Source organism: Lynx rufus, unplaced genomic scaffold (assembly GCF_022079265.1).
Source record: "Lynx rufus isolate CCGP_SWC_20201006 ecotype Redwood Valley unplaced genomic scaffold, mLynRuf1.p SCAF_17, whole genome shotgun sequence".
NCBI lineage: Eukaryota > Metazoa > Chordata > Mammalia > Carnivora > Felidae > Lynx > Lynx rufus.
The window spans coordinates 2,741,884-2,757,725 of NW_025814831.1; the positions used below are offsets into that span (position 1 = coordinate 2,741,884).

The 15,842-nt window shown below is 54.7% G+C and overlaps 1 protein-coding gene across 1 annotated transcript in view; it reads right to left on the minus strand.

Moving 5' to 3' along the window:
• The window catches only part of TDRD9 (tudor domain containing 9), a 118,389-nt gene that overhangs the window by 15,449 nt on the left and 87,098 nt on the right, over positions 1-15,842 (minus strand). The window contains exons 24-32 of the mRNA XM_047080087.1: positions 14,454-14,627; positions 12,697-12,808; positions 11,106-11,318; positions 10,762-10,851; positions 9,598-9,858; positions 8,503-8,658; positions 7,297-7,367; positions 5,728-5,837; positions 4,893-4,989 (exon numbers count right to left, since the gene is read on the minus strand). Coding sequence (XP_046936043.1) covers positions 4,893-4,989; positions 5,728-5,837; positions 7,297-7,367; positions 8,503-8,658; positions 9,598-9,858; positions 10,762-10,851; positions 11,106-11,318; positions 12,697-12,808; positions 14,454-14,627 — 1,284 coding nt within the window. The remainder of the gene's footprint in view (positions 1-4,892; positions 4,990-5,727; positions 5,838-7,296; positions 7,368-8,502; positions 8,659-9,597; positions 9,859-10,761; positions 10,852-11,105; positions 11,319-12,696; positions 12,809-14,453; positions 14,628-15,842) is intronic.

The following is a 15,842-nucleotide window of genomic DNA, read 5'->3' on the forward strand; positions in this document are numbered from 1 at the left end:
TCCTCCCGTGGAGACCCTTCCTCTGCCCGTGGGCTCCTTCTTTCACCCCAGATGTTAGATTAAATGACAGCACCACAGCCCAGAACAGGCTCGACAATATAAAATGAACAGATATTGGGGTGCCTGGGTGGCTCAGTTGGTTAAGCATTGGACCTCAGCTCAGGCCATGATCTCAGGGTTTGTGAGTTCGAGCCCCACGTGGGGATCTGTGCTGACGGCTCAGAGCCTGGAGCCTGCTTCAGGTTCTGTGTCTCCCTCTCTCTCTGCCCCTTCTCGGCTTGTGCTCTGTATGTGTCTCTCCCTCTCAAAAATAAATAAAAACATTTAAAAATTTAAAAAAATGAAATACCTTTTCCCATAATTTGTATCAATAAAGTTTTGTGTTTTTTTAATATCAGTTTTTTTTAATGTTTATTTATTTTTGAGACAGAGCATGAACGGGGGAGGGGCAGAGAGAGAGGGAGACACAGAATTGGAAGCAGGCTCCAGGCTCTGAGCCATCAGCACAGATCCCGACGCGGGGCTCGAACTCACGGACCGCGAGATTGTGACCTGAGCCAAAGTCGGACGCCTAACCGACTGAGCCCCCCAGGCGCCCCAAGTTTTGTTTTTTTTAATCAACAACGTTTTGATGAAAATAATCTAGGCAAAAAAAGTGCTTTTTTCTTAGTCCTAAAGGTATACATACACACACAACAGACTTCTTTTTCACTTCAATGAAAACGAAAGAGAATCCCACTTCAAGTGAAATCAAAGACCCAGAATTCAGACTGGTAAATATGGTGCTGAGCATTTGCTATACAAAATGATTGCCGAAGTCTTCCTTTATAAACACTACGCTCCCCACGTTTTTAATAGAATATCATTTACTATTATTTCAGTTTATACAAAACTTTTCCAGAACACAGATAACAACCCAGGTCACCAACAGTACGACTAACAGCTGCTCATCAGTGGCCCTCACATGTGGTAACACATGCTCATCACCATGGACGGTCCCCAGATATTCAGCCTGGAACTGACCTGCACCTGCTCATCTGCTCTACACCTGAAATCAATAAAGGTAATTAAAACACCGGCTTTCGTTCTTTTCTGAGGATCCTAAAAACTTATGGGACCCTAAGACACAGTAATCAGGACCACAGAAATATTTTTACTTCCTTTATACCCACATTTAAACTCAGACCGACAACAGCAAAAGTCACGACAGGATCCAAGCAAGCGGGCTCGGTGCAGACACAGCAAGGACATGCCAGACGAGCAAACCGTTCGGAGACAGCTTACATAAAGGAGCTCACGTTTATGGAAGCTGACAACTGCTACGCTTGTTAGAACCAACTTCTCCAGACAATGACGTTTAAAGTAAATACAACAGAAGAGGAGCCTGTCCTGCAAGCTCATACTTTACAGCTGTCTACACGAGCCAAAGAAGGAAACGTAGTTCCTCTAGTCAGTCTGAAGCCTCCATATAAAAATGTTCCCTTAAATATTCTGCAACACGCACCGTAGTAATCTGCAAAGTACTGTCCACCCTTAAACACAGGTTTGAACTGAGCAGCTCCAATTATATGCGGATTCTTTTCAGTGAATACACTGGAAAATTTGGGGGGCATCTGTTGAAAAGAACATTTTTCTCTAGCTTCCCCGATTGCGCGAATACAGTACGTAAACACATAGAACACACAAAGCGTGTGCACCTACCCCAGGTTATCAGTAAGGCTTCTGGTCAACAGTAGGCTGTGTTGTTTGAGGGACAACTGTGTTTGTTCAAAGTGTACTGAGATTTCCACTCCCCGGGGAAGGACCTTCCGCCTCCTTCGACTTCCCCGCCATGCTGCCAGGAGTGGCCAGGGCAGGACGGACATCCCTCACGGCAGCTACCGTCTCCGGGCACCGTGCTGCACCCGTGAGCTCACCACTGCCCTTCTTTACAGATGGGGACGCGTCAGAAGCTGGAGGGGCACCTGGCATGCCCCGGGGCGGGCAGCAGGGGGCATGCCAGCCAGGGAGCCCAGGTCTACCTGCCGCCACAGCGTTCCCGCCAGACCCGACAGCACCCCCTCCTGCTCTACATTCCCGCCACCTCACGCTTCCAATACTTAAAGACACCTTTGGGGTGCCTGGGTGGCTCAGTCGGTTAAGTGTCCGACTTCAGCTCAGGTCATGATCTTATACTCGGTGAGTTCAAGCCCCGTGTCGGGCTCTGTGCTGACAGCTCAGAGCCTGGAGCCTGCTTCGGATTCTGTGACTCCTTCTCTCTCTGCCCCTCCGCCTCTCACTCTGTCTCTCTTTCAAAAATAAATAAACATCAAAAAAAAAATAAAAAAAAAAAGACACCTTTGCTGTATTCCCCAATTTTCTCCAGCTTTTTAAAAACAGAGATAGATCAAGATGTTTTAAATTACAAAAACGGTCCACGACTACACTGAACAATTCAGACGACACGTCGGCATACAGAAGGCGGCATGCCGTACAGACAGGGAGGTCAGGAGCGCGCATCTTATGTGCTGTTTTCATGGTGCAAAGCGGACGCCTTCCAGTGAGAAGTGGGGTCTTGGATCCCAGGCCTCAGGTCTGAGTGGGACAGTGGCCGGAGCAAATCTCACCGTGCAACGCTTCGGAGGTCGCTCATCAAAGGGGACACGGCTTCCACTCAGCTCTGTCGGGACGCTGGCCGTGGGCACCCAACCACCAGGCCGCGAGGAAGCCCCGACGAGCCCTTGCAGACGCCACCCGCGGAGGCCCCAGCGAGCAGGAGCCGAGGCCCCGGGCCACCAGCCACGTGAGCAGAAGGGCGGAGGCAGGGTTTCCGCGGGAGCCGTCGGGCCTCCTGCTGAAGACCCGCTCACCGCAGGGCTGTCCCTGGCGGCCGCTGAATCCCTGCCACGGCAACAAGAGGGCTGATGGCTGATCTGTCACGCGGCCAGTCAGTGGAACAAACGGTGAGAGAGTGAAGTTCCCTTTGAATCCAGTGCCGTCATCCATTAACGGGTTTGCCTGGCGGGGCTTTCTGTTGTCTTGGAAGAGTTCTCCTCCCCCGGCCCCCGCAGCACCCCTGCCCCATGGAGCCCTCCCCACCGCCCCCTGCCCAGCTGGGAGGACCCCGGCGGGAGGTGAGGGCGGCCAGCAGAACGCGCTCCTGGAGACGCTGGGCTCGCCACCGGCGCAGGGGACAACGCTCCAGCAGGCTCTCCACGCGGAAGCACCCGGGGCGGGGGCAGCAGGGAAGGCGAAGCCCACCCGGGGGCAGGTGCGCCGAAGGGCGACTGGAGGCAGAGGCGACAGGGGAGCCAGCACCGCCAGGGCTCGGTCACCGGGCTCGCAGAGGGGTCGTGAGCTGCAGCTGGTCAGCGGCCACCAGGCGCGGGAGAGGGGACCGCGGCCCTCCCTTTTCTCCGCCCAGTGCGAGAATAAAGTCCCTCCTTATCCTCTCCGAAGGGACCTTCTGCTCCCTCGCCTCCCGCCACCACGGACGCCATGTTGGAGATGGCAGACCTTCCCCGTGGTCCCCGGGTGGCCGCCAGCGTCGACAGGACGGCGCGGACCCCGCACCGAGGGCCGCTGGGGCCGGGGCGCCCGGTGCGGGGGGAAGGCCGAGTGCGCCCATGTCAACTATCGCAGGAGCTTGGTCTAGTAAGAGGCAAGGACAGTGCAGTGTCCCGGTATTCCCGGAGCCGTGCCCCTGCTCCCACACGGTGGCGCCCTTCCTTGTTAGACAAGGACACGTGCTGCAGTTTTTACAGGTCTGTCCGCCCCGCGGAGGACTCAGAAGACACCCCATTCATCAAGATATTTATCAGCTCATTATGGCAAAATTAGAGAGAGGCCCAATTCTAACATTTAAAGGCGTATTAAATCCTTTGGGGACAAGAGCAGGTTGGGAACGAATACATATGTGAATAGAGAGTAGGGCAGTGTTTATAAAAGCCATTTGACGTCCACTCTGCAATTTCTAAAACGGGTAACTACAAAGACGTCATAACATGAAAATGCCTGTATCTGTGGAAAAGGACGCAGTACGACAAACACCTAAAAACAAAAAATATATATAATACTGAAAATAAATATGCTAAACATTTAAAAATGATGATGCTACTTTTGTCCCATTCAGCTTTTTCCAGATTTTTCTAAGGAACGCATGCTTTCAGTGGGAAGCAAGACCCTACTCAGCTGTCGTCTACACTGCAACAAGCACCATCTGAGACCACACCGGCAGACCGAGCAGGTGCATGGAGAGAGGGCCGAGCAAGCGGCAGGGTCGGGTGGTCCCGGGGGGGCGTGCGGCCTTCCCAGAGACCAGACCCCGTTTCTCCGCAGCCGCCGCCCTCTGCAGACGCCCACGAGTGCTTCCCCGGCAACACCCCGACTCTCAAGTGAAAAGCTCACGTGGCGGCTGTCCCCACGTAAGGGTGCCCCGAGGTCTCCCCCCAGCTCACCGCCCTCTCCGCTACAGCCTCCAGGAGAAATCACTGTTTGGTCGAGGCATCAAAAAGAGCTACACCAGTAGGGCACAGCAGTGCGCCTCCTCCCCCATGGTCACCAGCCCCGGGGTGGGGGGGGGGGGGCGGGGAACCAGGCGTCCCGTGGACAGCCAGCCGGAAGCCTGAGAGCAGAGTCACACCGCGGCCCCTCTCCAACAGGATGCCCGCCCCGAGCCCGCTCCCAGCTCCTCCTGTCCCTCCCCCAACCCCTCTCTCACTCAAGCCCCGCGGGACTGGAGCTCTCCCCGAGCCCACTGCAGGCGTGTCCCCGCGGCAACCGCTCCCATCGTGCCCAAGCAGGCACGGCCGGGGTTCTGGGTCTCCTCTCCAGGGGAGGGGGCGCAGGGGTGCGCTCGCCCACCCGGGTCCTCGCTCCGCGAAGCCCGGACGAAAGGACGACGAGCCCCGCACCTCAGCTCCATCGCGGGTGCAAAGAGCACACTGAGGAGAGCCGGGAGGCCGGGGATGTGGGGCATCAGAGAGGTCTCTCTCAGCAGCATGGTGGACCCTGCGGGACGGGCAACAAAGGCAGCGTCAGGGGCGAGAGTCGCTCTGCAGGACCCCGCGCCCTCCTGGCACACCCCTCGTCCCGTGTCCCCCTCTCCGGGGAGTCCACTCCATGGATGCGCCCCACGGCACCCCACAGCAGACGCCATCAGACCTGCCGGGGACCTCTGTCTGCCTGCTCTCCTCTCCTCTCCCCTCCTTCCTTCTCACTGGGCCATCGGCTTTGTCCCAGGGCCAAGCCCTGTTCTACTCTGGGGACAAGCATGATGTAACGAATGACCGACCCATCAAGAAACCGACACCCGCGCCCTCGTATAAAAGGAAAGGTGATGATAGGGGCGCCTGGGTGGCGCAGTCGGTTAAGCGTCCGACTTCAGCCAGGTCACGATCTCGCGGTCCCGGAGTTCGAGCCCCGCGTCAGGCTCTGGGCTGATGGCTCAGAGCCTGGAGCCTGCTTCCGATTCTGTGTCTCCCTCTCTCTCTGCCCCTCCCCCGTTCATGCTCTGTCTCTCTCTGTCCCAAAAATAAATAAAAACGTTGAAAAAAAAAATTTAAAAAAAAAAAAAAAAGGAAAGGTGATGCTCTATCTCTTAGCCTCGCAGCAGCTGGCGCGCTCAGAAAATGGCCTCCAACTGTGGCACAAATACACGCGTTCGCTGTCATCACGGGACAAACCACTCCTGGTAACAGAGTGGCGCAGGGAGAAGAGCACGCGGCAAGTGAACACAGCCCCGCTCACCGGTGGCGTTGACTGACAGGGAAGCCGCAACCAGCATCCTCTGGTAGAGGTCCTCAGGGGCGTCGCTGATGATGACAGAGTTGATGCTTTCCTTCTCGATCCAAACACACCTGAAAGGGGCGTCGGCAGGAGACAGAGGCTGAGCCACCCACCGGGCAGCGTGCTCCATCCAACCCGCAGCTGGCACGACAGACACAGGCAAGTGCGTGAGCGCAACGCTCAACAGGTGCGAGCCTCTTAACGTCCCAGCGGTCCTTGGCGCCTCCTCTTCTCGCCCGGGACCGCCGGCTCCCACCCTCGTCTCTTGCAGGCCTCGGCCTCCAGCGACACCCGCGTGCCGACAAGGCCCAGATCGCCACCTCCGTCCCAGGGGCCGGGTCCCGCGCTCCCAACCTGGAGGCCATCAGCTATGGCGCAGGCGGGCCCCCGGCCCCCCCTTCACTTGCCAGCAGAGGCCCCGTGGCCACTTGGAAGGCCCTCCTCCGCTCTTCCCCTTCCAGTGTCACTGACTCTACTCTCACACCGGCCTGCTGACTCCACCCGGGAGCTCTCGTGAAGTTGTCTGTTCCTGCACCTCCTGCCGGGGACTCAGCGTGGCCCACGATGTCCCCACCCGGGATTCCGGCAGTGGGCAGCCTCCGAAGTACGCTCCTGCCTGACACCCTCCTCCCTCCACACCCTCCTCCTCCGAGATCCAGTGTGTTCTTCCTACTGTGCTCCGCACACCTTCAAGCGCCCACAGACCCCCTGCCAACCTTTCGGAACCGCAGGCTCTAGCAAAGGGCCGGTGGGCCCGAGCGCTGCACCCCTCACGGCTCCAAGAGGCGCCTGCTCTAGGCATCCAGCCGTCAGTTTACCTTGTAGCCAAGCGACTGTTTAAAGGGCACGGTAAGCCTTTCCAACTGGCTTCAGATGTCGAGACCTCGCTTCTGGAGCTCGCCCTCACCACACAGCTCTGCAGCCCCTCTGTTTCCGCCCTCCCTCCAGCCTCACACACTTATTCAGAAGTGCAGGGTCACAGCGAGGCCAACGCCTTCAGCCAGCCTTCACCGCCCCTCACTGCTGCTCCTCAGCCTCCCTGCATTCCTCCTGTCACAGGATCTCTGGAAACCTCTGTGGCCTTCCGGGTGTGGTCAGGGGCCCCTCTGAGATGCTTTCATGATGTTCCAGAGCCTCACCAACCCATCCCAGGAGGACCGGTTTTCCCTCACACACCACCCCCCCCCCGGACCCACAATTTTGGAATCACACCAAGTGCATTTTGGTCACTATTGTTCCCCTCAAACCATAAACAGTTCCCAGAACACAGTGGCATTCACACGGTTGCTGAATGAATAACAATACAGAAAAAATGAAGTCTTGGTTGGAAGATTCTCAAAAAGGTCTTACACAGAACAGCTTTCACGTAAGAGACAAAGAGTACCTCAGATCTGGAGGTAGGAGAGAATGAGAAGGAGCTGGAAAAGGGAACGTCCCAAGAGCTTAGACATAAAGATTAGTTTCTGAAAAGCTCTATAAACAGGGGAGCAGAGGAAAAAGGAACCCACGGGGAACCTAAGCTAATCATACCTGAACTTGGAGATTCTAGTCAAACTGTGACACTTCAGTTCATAAGGGTTAAAAGGCCCGTGAAGTATTGCCTGTATATACAAAATATGCAGAGTGTTACCAGTAAGTGAGTTATCACTTAATACGCATTTAGGGGCACCTGGGTGGCTCGGCTGGGCATCCATCCAACTCCTGATTTCGGCTCAGGTCACGATCGTGAGATTCATGGTTCATGAGACCGGGCCCCACGACAGGGTCTGCGCTGACGTGCAGAGCCTGCTTGGGATTCTCTCCCCCTCTCTCCCTGCCCCTCCCTCGCTCTTGCGCTCTCACGCGTGCACGCTCTGTCTCTCCCTCTCAAAATAAACATTTAAAAACTTAAAAATACACACATTTCAAAAATCCAAAAATCCAAAAATCAGCTCATGTGCTAAAGAAAACAGCTACGCCTCAGCTACGACACCTTCAGGTTCGGTGGGAAGAGACGTGGCACGGGTGCTCTTCTGGGGACACGATGACTCTTTGCTTAGCGTTCCTTGACAGGAACGCTTCAGGAAGACACTGGCCAAAAAAAGGAAATGTCGCCCAACACCTGAGTGACAGTATTCTTCTCACCGCACCAGACCAGCCCAACCGAGCAGGGAGCGCCGGGGACACACGGCCCGGGGCGGGGGAGGGGGGGGGCTCTTCTCCCACCAGGCGGGCACCCCCGCGGGTTCCCGCTCTCCACAGCCCCTACGCCACCCTCTCCCCCCGGGGAAAAAAGGCACAGCGGCCTTAGGAAAGGCTGGTTGAAACACAAGAACTAGACTAAGCACCTCTTTACGCCAGGCCCAGCTTCTCCCCTCACTAACATAGGCTCCACGGCCAAAAAAGTGTCAACATTAAAAACCAGGAAGAGAAAAACCCATCAGGACCACTGGCTTACGACTCAGCACATAAACGTAAAATTATCTTAAGTTTTTAGGCTGTATTTTATTTTTATTATTTTTTTTTTTAACGTTTATTTTCGAGACATAGACAGAGCATGAACGGGGGAGGGTCAGAGAGAGAGGAAGACACAGAATCCGAAACAGGCTCCAGGCTCTGAGCTGTCAGCATGGAGCCCGATGCGGGGCTTGAACCCACAGACTGTGAGATCTTGACCTGAGCCGAAGTCGGAGGCTCAACCGACTGAGCCACCCAGGCGCCCCTAGGCTGTATTTTAAAACAACTCCTATAAATTACCTTGCAATTGGGAGCCCCCAGTTTATTAGAAGAAAAGCTCTCCAACAAAATCCGAATCAGGTACTTTTTGTCATCTTTCACGGGTGACGGCATAGACATATCTGCTATGTCTTCCACGGACTTGGAGAAGAGACCCTTGAGAGCTTCGTGGCTTTGCTGAAGAGAGTAAGGAAAGTTCATTTTGCCAGAAGAAAAAACTGTACTGAAAGCACTTTATTCTAAGCTAATCAAAGTACTTCACAGGCAGGACCTTATTCTAGGCTGACTACTAGGCCTTTAAGGTCAGGAAAAAATCTTGTCAGGTATGTCAAACAAAAGAAGTAAGACAGGACTCGTTTAAGGCTCAATTTCATCAGCCTTCCCTACCTCTCGGCCATCAGAAAATTGAAGAGACTGAGAAACAGTTCTTAAGAGAACTTTCCGTACACAAAGTCTCTGCTGCACACGGGGGACACCGCCAGAATCCCTAAAGTGGCTTTCGCGTAACCAAACACAAAACCCAGCCGGCTCTCGGCTACCACCCTCTTGCCGGTCCCCGCTCTCCCTAATCCCAGCCCCTGCATCCTCAGCAGACGCCACAGAAGGGAAAGAATGGCCTTCGACATTTGATTCAAACGTGGCATCTCTGAAGCCTTCCGACCAAGAAAAATAGCTTCAGGACGGATTTTGAAAGAAACGGTTGAAAATCATTTTGAAATACGTGAAGTACTTGGAACAAACGTTTATTAATTACTTTCATCAGGGAGCTAAATCTTAGAATTCGTTACAGAAAAAACAACTCCCCAAATGGAAAACCTTTCTATACCTTTCATTCCAAGAAGGAAAAAACAGCTTAATGATAGGAAACCAACAAAGCGACGCCCAGCCGCCATGATTTAGTGTCAAAGAAACCTAGACCTTCAAAACGGTGCCAGACACACTAACTGTCCACCGGTCGGCATCCTGGGAGAGGAAAGCAGGGCCCCCCCGTCCTCCCCCCTCCCTCCCTCCCCCCCATCTCTCCCCCCCCCCGCCCCTCCCTCCCCCCCACCGTCTCTCTCCCTCTCTCACACGCACGGCCACACGCGCTCCAGCCACCAGGACGGAGGTGCGTACTCTGGACTCGTAGGGCTCCTCGGCGAGCTCGGCGTAGCCCTCCTGGATGAGGACGTCCCTGACGCTGACGGTGTCCTGGGCCCCCGCGCACCGGTACACGTCCACGTGCAGGACGCCGTGCACCACGGAGAAGACCCTCACGAGGAGGGCGCGGCCGTTCACGAGGGAGGCGAAGCGCCGGCCGGCCTCGCGGCTCCAGTGCTCGCCGCACACCAGAGACTTGGCGGAGGGCCGCATCCCGCGGATCTTCAGCTCCAGCGCCTACGGGACAGAAGGGCGCGGCTGACCCGCTTCCGTGACCCAGCGAGCCGCTCCCCCCGGACGCTGCCGCCGGGCGGCCCCGAACCGGGGTCCGCGCCAGCGGTCTCGTCAAAATCCTCCCAGACACGCCGCGGCCCACCGACCGACCGACCGACCGACAGACGGACGGAGAAGGTCGACGTGGGGGGTGCGCGCCCGAGGAGGCGCGGGAAGGGCAGGCTGCCCGTCACGCGGTAGGTCGCGGGAAGAGAAGGTGACGGCGTGAGGGACACGGTCGGCGGCCCCGCGATCGTGCCGTACGGAGAAGGACGGCGGCCGCGCCCGCGCGAGTGGGGCACGAGGTGCCGAGTGGCGGAACCTCTACGCCGCCGTGCGCCCGAAACGAACGTCAAGCTCGTGTCGACTAGACTTCGCCAAAAATAAGGAAAGGGTTGTGTATACTCTGAAAACACAACTGGGGGCAAGTGAGGACGTCGCAGGAAAGGAAACGCGGGGCTGCTCTTCGACCGGAATGGAAGTTCGGAGTTCAGGACGCCTTCCGGACGGTTTCCGTGCAGACGGAAGGCGCGCGGGTGCGTCTCCGGGCCCCCCAGGCTCTGGCTCGTCGCAACACGACCAGACCCCTCGGGAACAGCATTCAAAACGCTACGGAATTGAACCGCTACTCTTCCGCTAAGCGCCAAACCCTGCACGTATCTGAACTCGCTCCGCCAACAAGCCCGCAGCACTACGTTTCTGGAGAACGGCAGACACCGACGTGGGCCGGTGTGACACGGCGAGTCCCCACCCCCCCCCCCCCACCAAGTCTGGGGCCCGGCCTGCCTGCGGGGGGGAGGACAGGCCACGTGGCCTCCACAGGCCTTCCCAGCTCCTCACTGAGGCCGCAGGGACTTGGCGCCTTACCTGAAACGGGAGTTCGAGAAGTTGACAGGGAATCTCCATCAAAAGATCCAGATCCACGTGAGACCTGTTGCCATAGTCCACAAAGAACACCTGGAGGAGGGGAGAGGACACGCTTCGGCACAGGGTCACACGCCACGCAACCGTCTTCTCGAGCTCCGGAACCGCAGGAGTCTCGTGACCGGAACTTAAATCCACACGTCGCTGAGGGGAATAACTGCTTTGCGAGGCTACTTTTCTAACTGAAACGATTTTATAATTTCCACTTAAAATTAGACAAGATCTCCTATAAGCTGCTACAAGTTTGCCTCGCTTCCCTCTGCGTGATTAGTTACAGAAAAACACACCTCAGCAGAATTCCCAGAAACGTAAAGGATTTGAGCTCGAAAGTAGCTCTCTTGGTCACAATCAGTGAAAGGCGCCAGGCAGACCAGGTCCGGGTGCGGGTGCGTGGGCAACGGCACCAATTTCAGTCGGTTTATTTCAGCAGCGAGCTTTCTCAGAATCTTGGAGGTTCTCTCATCAACCCTGTATCCCCAGAAGTGTCCTACCTCAACCACCTAAAAAAGAAGGAAACAAAGCAGAGGTGACCTCCAGGAACGATTTCTATGAAAAAGTTATCACAAGCCCACACGGCAGGACAGACACACGGTACTGCGACCCGAGTGATCCTACAGGCTTTTGACAGGTGCTTACAAGCACACTCGGGGCTCGCGGGTCACCCACGGTGAGGAAACGTGTGTCACAGACCCCTCTCAGGTGTGCGACTCGCCAGCACGCTCACCCACGAGAGGCTCCGACCCGCGAGCAGCCCCGGGTGGGTGAGCCAAGTCCGCAGAGTCTGCAGGCGCCCTCGGGGGCAGCGCGGGCGGGTGTGGTGTGAGGGCACAGCCCCTGCGAGAGCAGTGACAAGTGGGAGGAGGAGGAGCAGACGCTCCATCGAAAAAGGCCTCACTGAGCGGCCCCTGCCCATGCTGCCAGGTGCAGCGAGGACCCACAACCGCCAGAGTTTTCCAGCAGCCTGGAATCCAGGTTTCTACGTGGAGTCTCCTGATGAAGCGTGGCCAGATTTACCAGGAAGCAGACATGTATTTCCACTGAAATTTTTTTTAAGACGGAGGGGCGCCTGGGTGGCTCAGTCGGTTGAGTGACCAACTCTTGGTTTCCACTCAGGTCACCATCCCAGGGTTGTGGGATCCAGCCCTGCATTGGGCCCCATGTGAGCGTGGAGCCTGCTTGAGACTCATTCTCTCTCTTAAAATATATAAACATCCAACTAAAAAAAGTAGTAAAAACCACCTTAAAGAATGATGATGCTGATGGCAGTTCTGTTGACATAAACTGAATAATACAGGCACGCGTCACTGTGCCAATGAACATTTTCACGTGTCACATCGAAATTAATGTTTTAGCATTTTAAACTTTTTTTATGACATGATTACAGAGAAAGAGCATGAGTGGAGGAGGGACAGAGAGAGAGGGAGACACAGAATCCAAAGCAGGTTCCAGGCTCTGAGCTGTCAGCACAGAGCCTGACGCGGGGCTCAAACTCATAAACCACAAGATCATGACCTGAGCCAAAGTCGGACACTTAACCCACTAAGCCGCCCAGGTGCCCCCCGCCCCGCTTTTTTAAACATTTTTTTAAACGTTTATTCATTTTTGAGAGACAGAGTGGCATTTTAAATGTACCTAACGTTTTAAAAATTAGACTTTGATTCTAGAATATTTGTGTTTCATTTTCTGTTACAGTTCCATTTCCATTTAACAAGTACAATAATGCAAGTCCACCCACATTTACTAGATCACTAAGGTGCACAGGCTGTGTGCATGTGTGTGTCTGTGTGTACAAGTACATGCACTATTTCATGTCTACAGCATGACAATCCTAGGTTAAAAAGACAGAAAAGCTCTAATGATTCAGACACACCATCTCACCTCTGTGACATCAATTGTTAAGAGAAGATCTGTAATTGTCTGGGACCTGTCGACTGTGTTAAATGACACCTGCATGGGATCTACTGTCTGCTTCTGGAAGTCCACATTCACCCTACATAATGTGATTTAAAAAAAAAGAAAAAAAGACAAAAAGACAATAAAAGTCAGGTGTTACAAAGAAAACACATTTACATATGTGAAGTCACTGCTCAAACTATTCCATTACTTATACAAGAAAAAACCATTTTAACACAAGAAAAGAACATCTTGTCCGCTGGCAATGACAATTTGATTTCATCCCAAATCTGAGTGTGTGATGGCTTTCCGAGCTGCCCAGGGCGGGGGGGTGGGGTGGGGAGGGGGGGTGGAGCGTGCACCCAGGGGTTATACACCACCCCCAGGGGTGTATTCTAAAGGTCTAGACTCTTACAGAAGACCTACTTTTAAAGGCACACATTCTAAGACCTGCCATATTTCCTAACTTCTGGTTTCAGAGGTGAGTGACTTTGACTTTTCCTAAAGTACGAGAATCCATGCCTGGTTCAATGTTAGAAAACACATACGTGATTTTCTAGTAAACCATGGAGACATAATTCATCTCTTAAAACAGTAAGACAGCAAATGCTGAAGTCTGAGGACATGAAATACAAATGTGATAAAAATACAATTCCCCTTTCCTAATACTTTCTTTCTAAAATGAAGTGGAAGAATTATGAGAGATCCTAACCCAACTCTGCCCAGCTTTCAGACCCACTTATTAAGAGTGATTCAGGCAAAGCTCCCAGCAGGACACACCTTCCCTGGGCTACAGACCCAACTCCCTGCACCTTCAGAGCCTCAGAATCAAAACCTCAACATGGAATAGTTGTCGATGGGACGTGCTTCCTTCCCTCACCAATTCCAAATTCCTGTCAAGGTCCTCACAGAATCAAAAAGGTCACAAATAAGAAATGATGACTGAGGGCGCCTGGGTTGGGCGTCCGACTTCGGCTCAGGTCATGATCTCACGGCTTGTGAGTTCGAGCCCCGCGTCGGGCCGTGTGTCGACAGCTCGGAGCCCGGAGCCTGCTTCGGGTTCTGTGTCCCCCTCTCTCTGCCCCTCCGCCACTCGTGCTCTCTCTTGCTCAAAAACAAATAAACATTAAAATTTTTTTTAAATGATGACTGAGAATTCCTCCACACGGTACTGGGACAGTGTGACCCAAAGCAAAGGCATCTGTTACATCCCGAAGGGTGATTTAACTCGGTCCAAGAGAATCAAATCCATACGCCCAACAGCATCTGCCGAGTGCCGAGTGCCACTGCTTGGGGCCGCCACGTGGGCAGCTCAGCCTTCCTGTAGCAAACGAGGCTGGAGGGAGAGACCCCGTCAAGAGGAAGGGGTGGCTGGTGTGGGCCGGCACCGGGGTGCTCCCAACGCATCTCCGTTTTTGTCCCACCATCCACTCTGCTGACCACAAAGAATACTCCACTTTGCTTAAAAAGAGAAAATGAGAGGCGCGTGGGTGGCTCCGTCGGTTCGGCATCTGACTCTTGATTTCGACTCAGGTCACGATCTCACGGTTCGGGAGGTCGAGCCCCACGTCAGCCTCTGTGCTGACAGCGCAGGGCCTGCTTGGGATTCTCTCTCCACCCCCCTCTCCTCCACCCACACGCTCTGTCTCTCTCAGAATAAATAAGCCTTAAAAGCAACAACGACAGTATTTGAGACTGTGACAGCAGGCAGACAGGGGTGCCCGCCCGCCTTCTGAAAATACCTTGTGTTCCTGAGCTTCGAAACCGCCCCTCCTTGGACCTTCCCCTCGATCTCCTCTGCAGAGTGTACATTCAGCTCCAGGGCAACTTTCAGCTGAGACATCTTGATCGCCATGTACACCGCGGGAAGAGTTTTAAACCTCTCTGTCGGATTACGTGAGAACTCCACGAAGGCTCTGCTCCACAAACGTAAAGAAAAAATCAGTTCTTCAGGAACCTGAAAAGGAGAACTGAATGCATATTAATTTCGCTCAAAATGAGATGCACATTTTTAATTACACCTCTCCTCAGAATACCAGAAACTCTTCATTCCACAATTAAGAAGTTTTCCTTAAATGAAACTACCCACTTAAGAGAAACAGAAATCACAAGGACCTGTCATCTCGGTAAAACCGAGCGCCACCCTTATGAATTCCCCCACATAACGCAGGACGCACGCCAAGTGCGAATGAGACTTTCAGCCAAGGAATCTTGACTCTCACAGCGAACACAGGATGACGGCTCCGTGAGCCCCCACGGTTTTTCTATTTTACTGTAAACTAAACAGAGAGGACAGAAAATCAAGAAGAGGTCAGTCTCTCCATGCTCCCCTCCACAAACAGCACCGGGCTGACCCCCCCAGGCGGGCTGGCGGACACCCCTCGCCACCAGGCCTCCCACATCCCTGCCGGAGGAGAACCGAGCATGCGCTGAGGGCGTCTGCTGGGCATTTCCCGGGATAAATAAAGCTTCAAGTTCACACTTGCTTGTACATGAATGCCCTGGGTCAAAACATCATCGTCATGCAAAAAGACCTACGACCCCTCCAAGTACCGTCACGGCAACGTGGACGTCTGAGCCCCGCAAAGGACGCGGCCGGTGAGGAGGGGCCGGCAGGGACGAAAGTCGGCCCCTAGCTCGGCCCTGCGCCCAGCCTGTCTGCAGCCTGAGCCCGCTGCCCCGGGAGCACCGGCTGTCCTCCGCCCTCCGGCACCCCCCCACCGCCCTCCTCCCCCGCCTCCCGGTGGACTCCCCGCTGAGCACGCGCACTGGCCTGTGCCCAACTCGCTCCCCTCCTGTTCTGTCGCCTTCTCTAGCCGGCTCCTGAGTTTCTCCTCAGAAAGCTCCTTTCACACTGAGGCCACACTTCCAGAATGCCCATCTTACAGCAGATTCTGAACTCCCGCCCACGGGACCCCTGCCCGCGCCCCTCCTGCCGGGGGGCCGCTCCTCACGGCCCCCTCCCACTCAATGCCGTCTGGAAGTCTGGAAGACCTGCCCTCGTGGACCCCCATCCCCTTTGTCCTGTACACACGACCAACAACCAAGCCCAAGAGATCTTGTGTCTCACCTGTGGCCTCCTTGGTGTCAAGGGTTACCTTGCTTTACACGACTGCCAAGGCTCCCCCTCT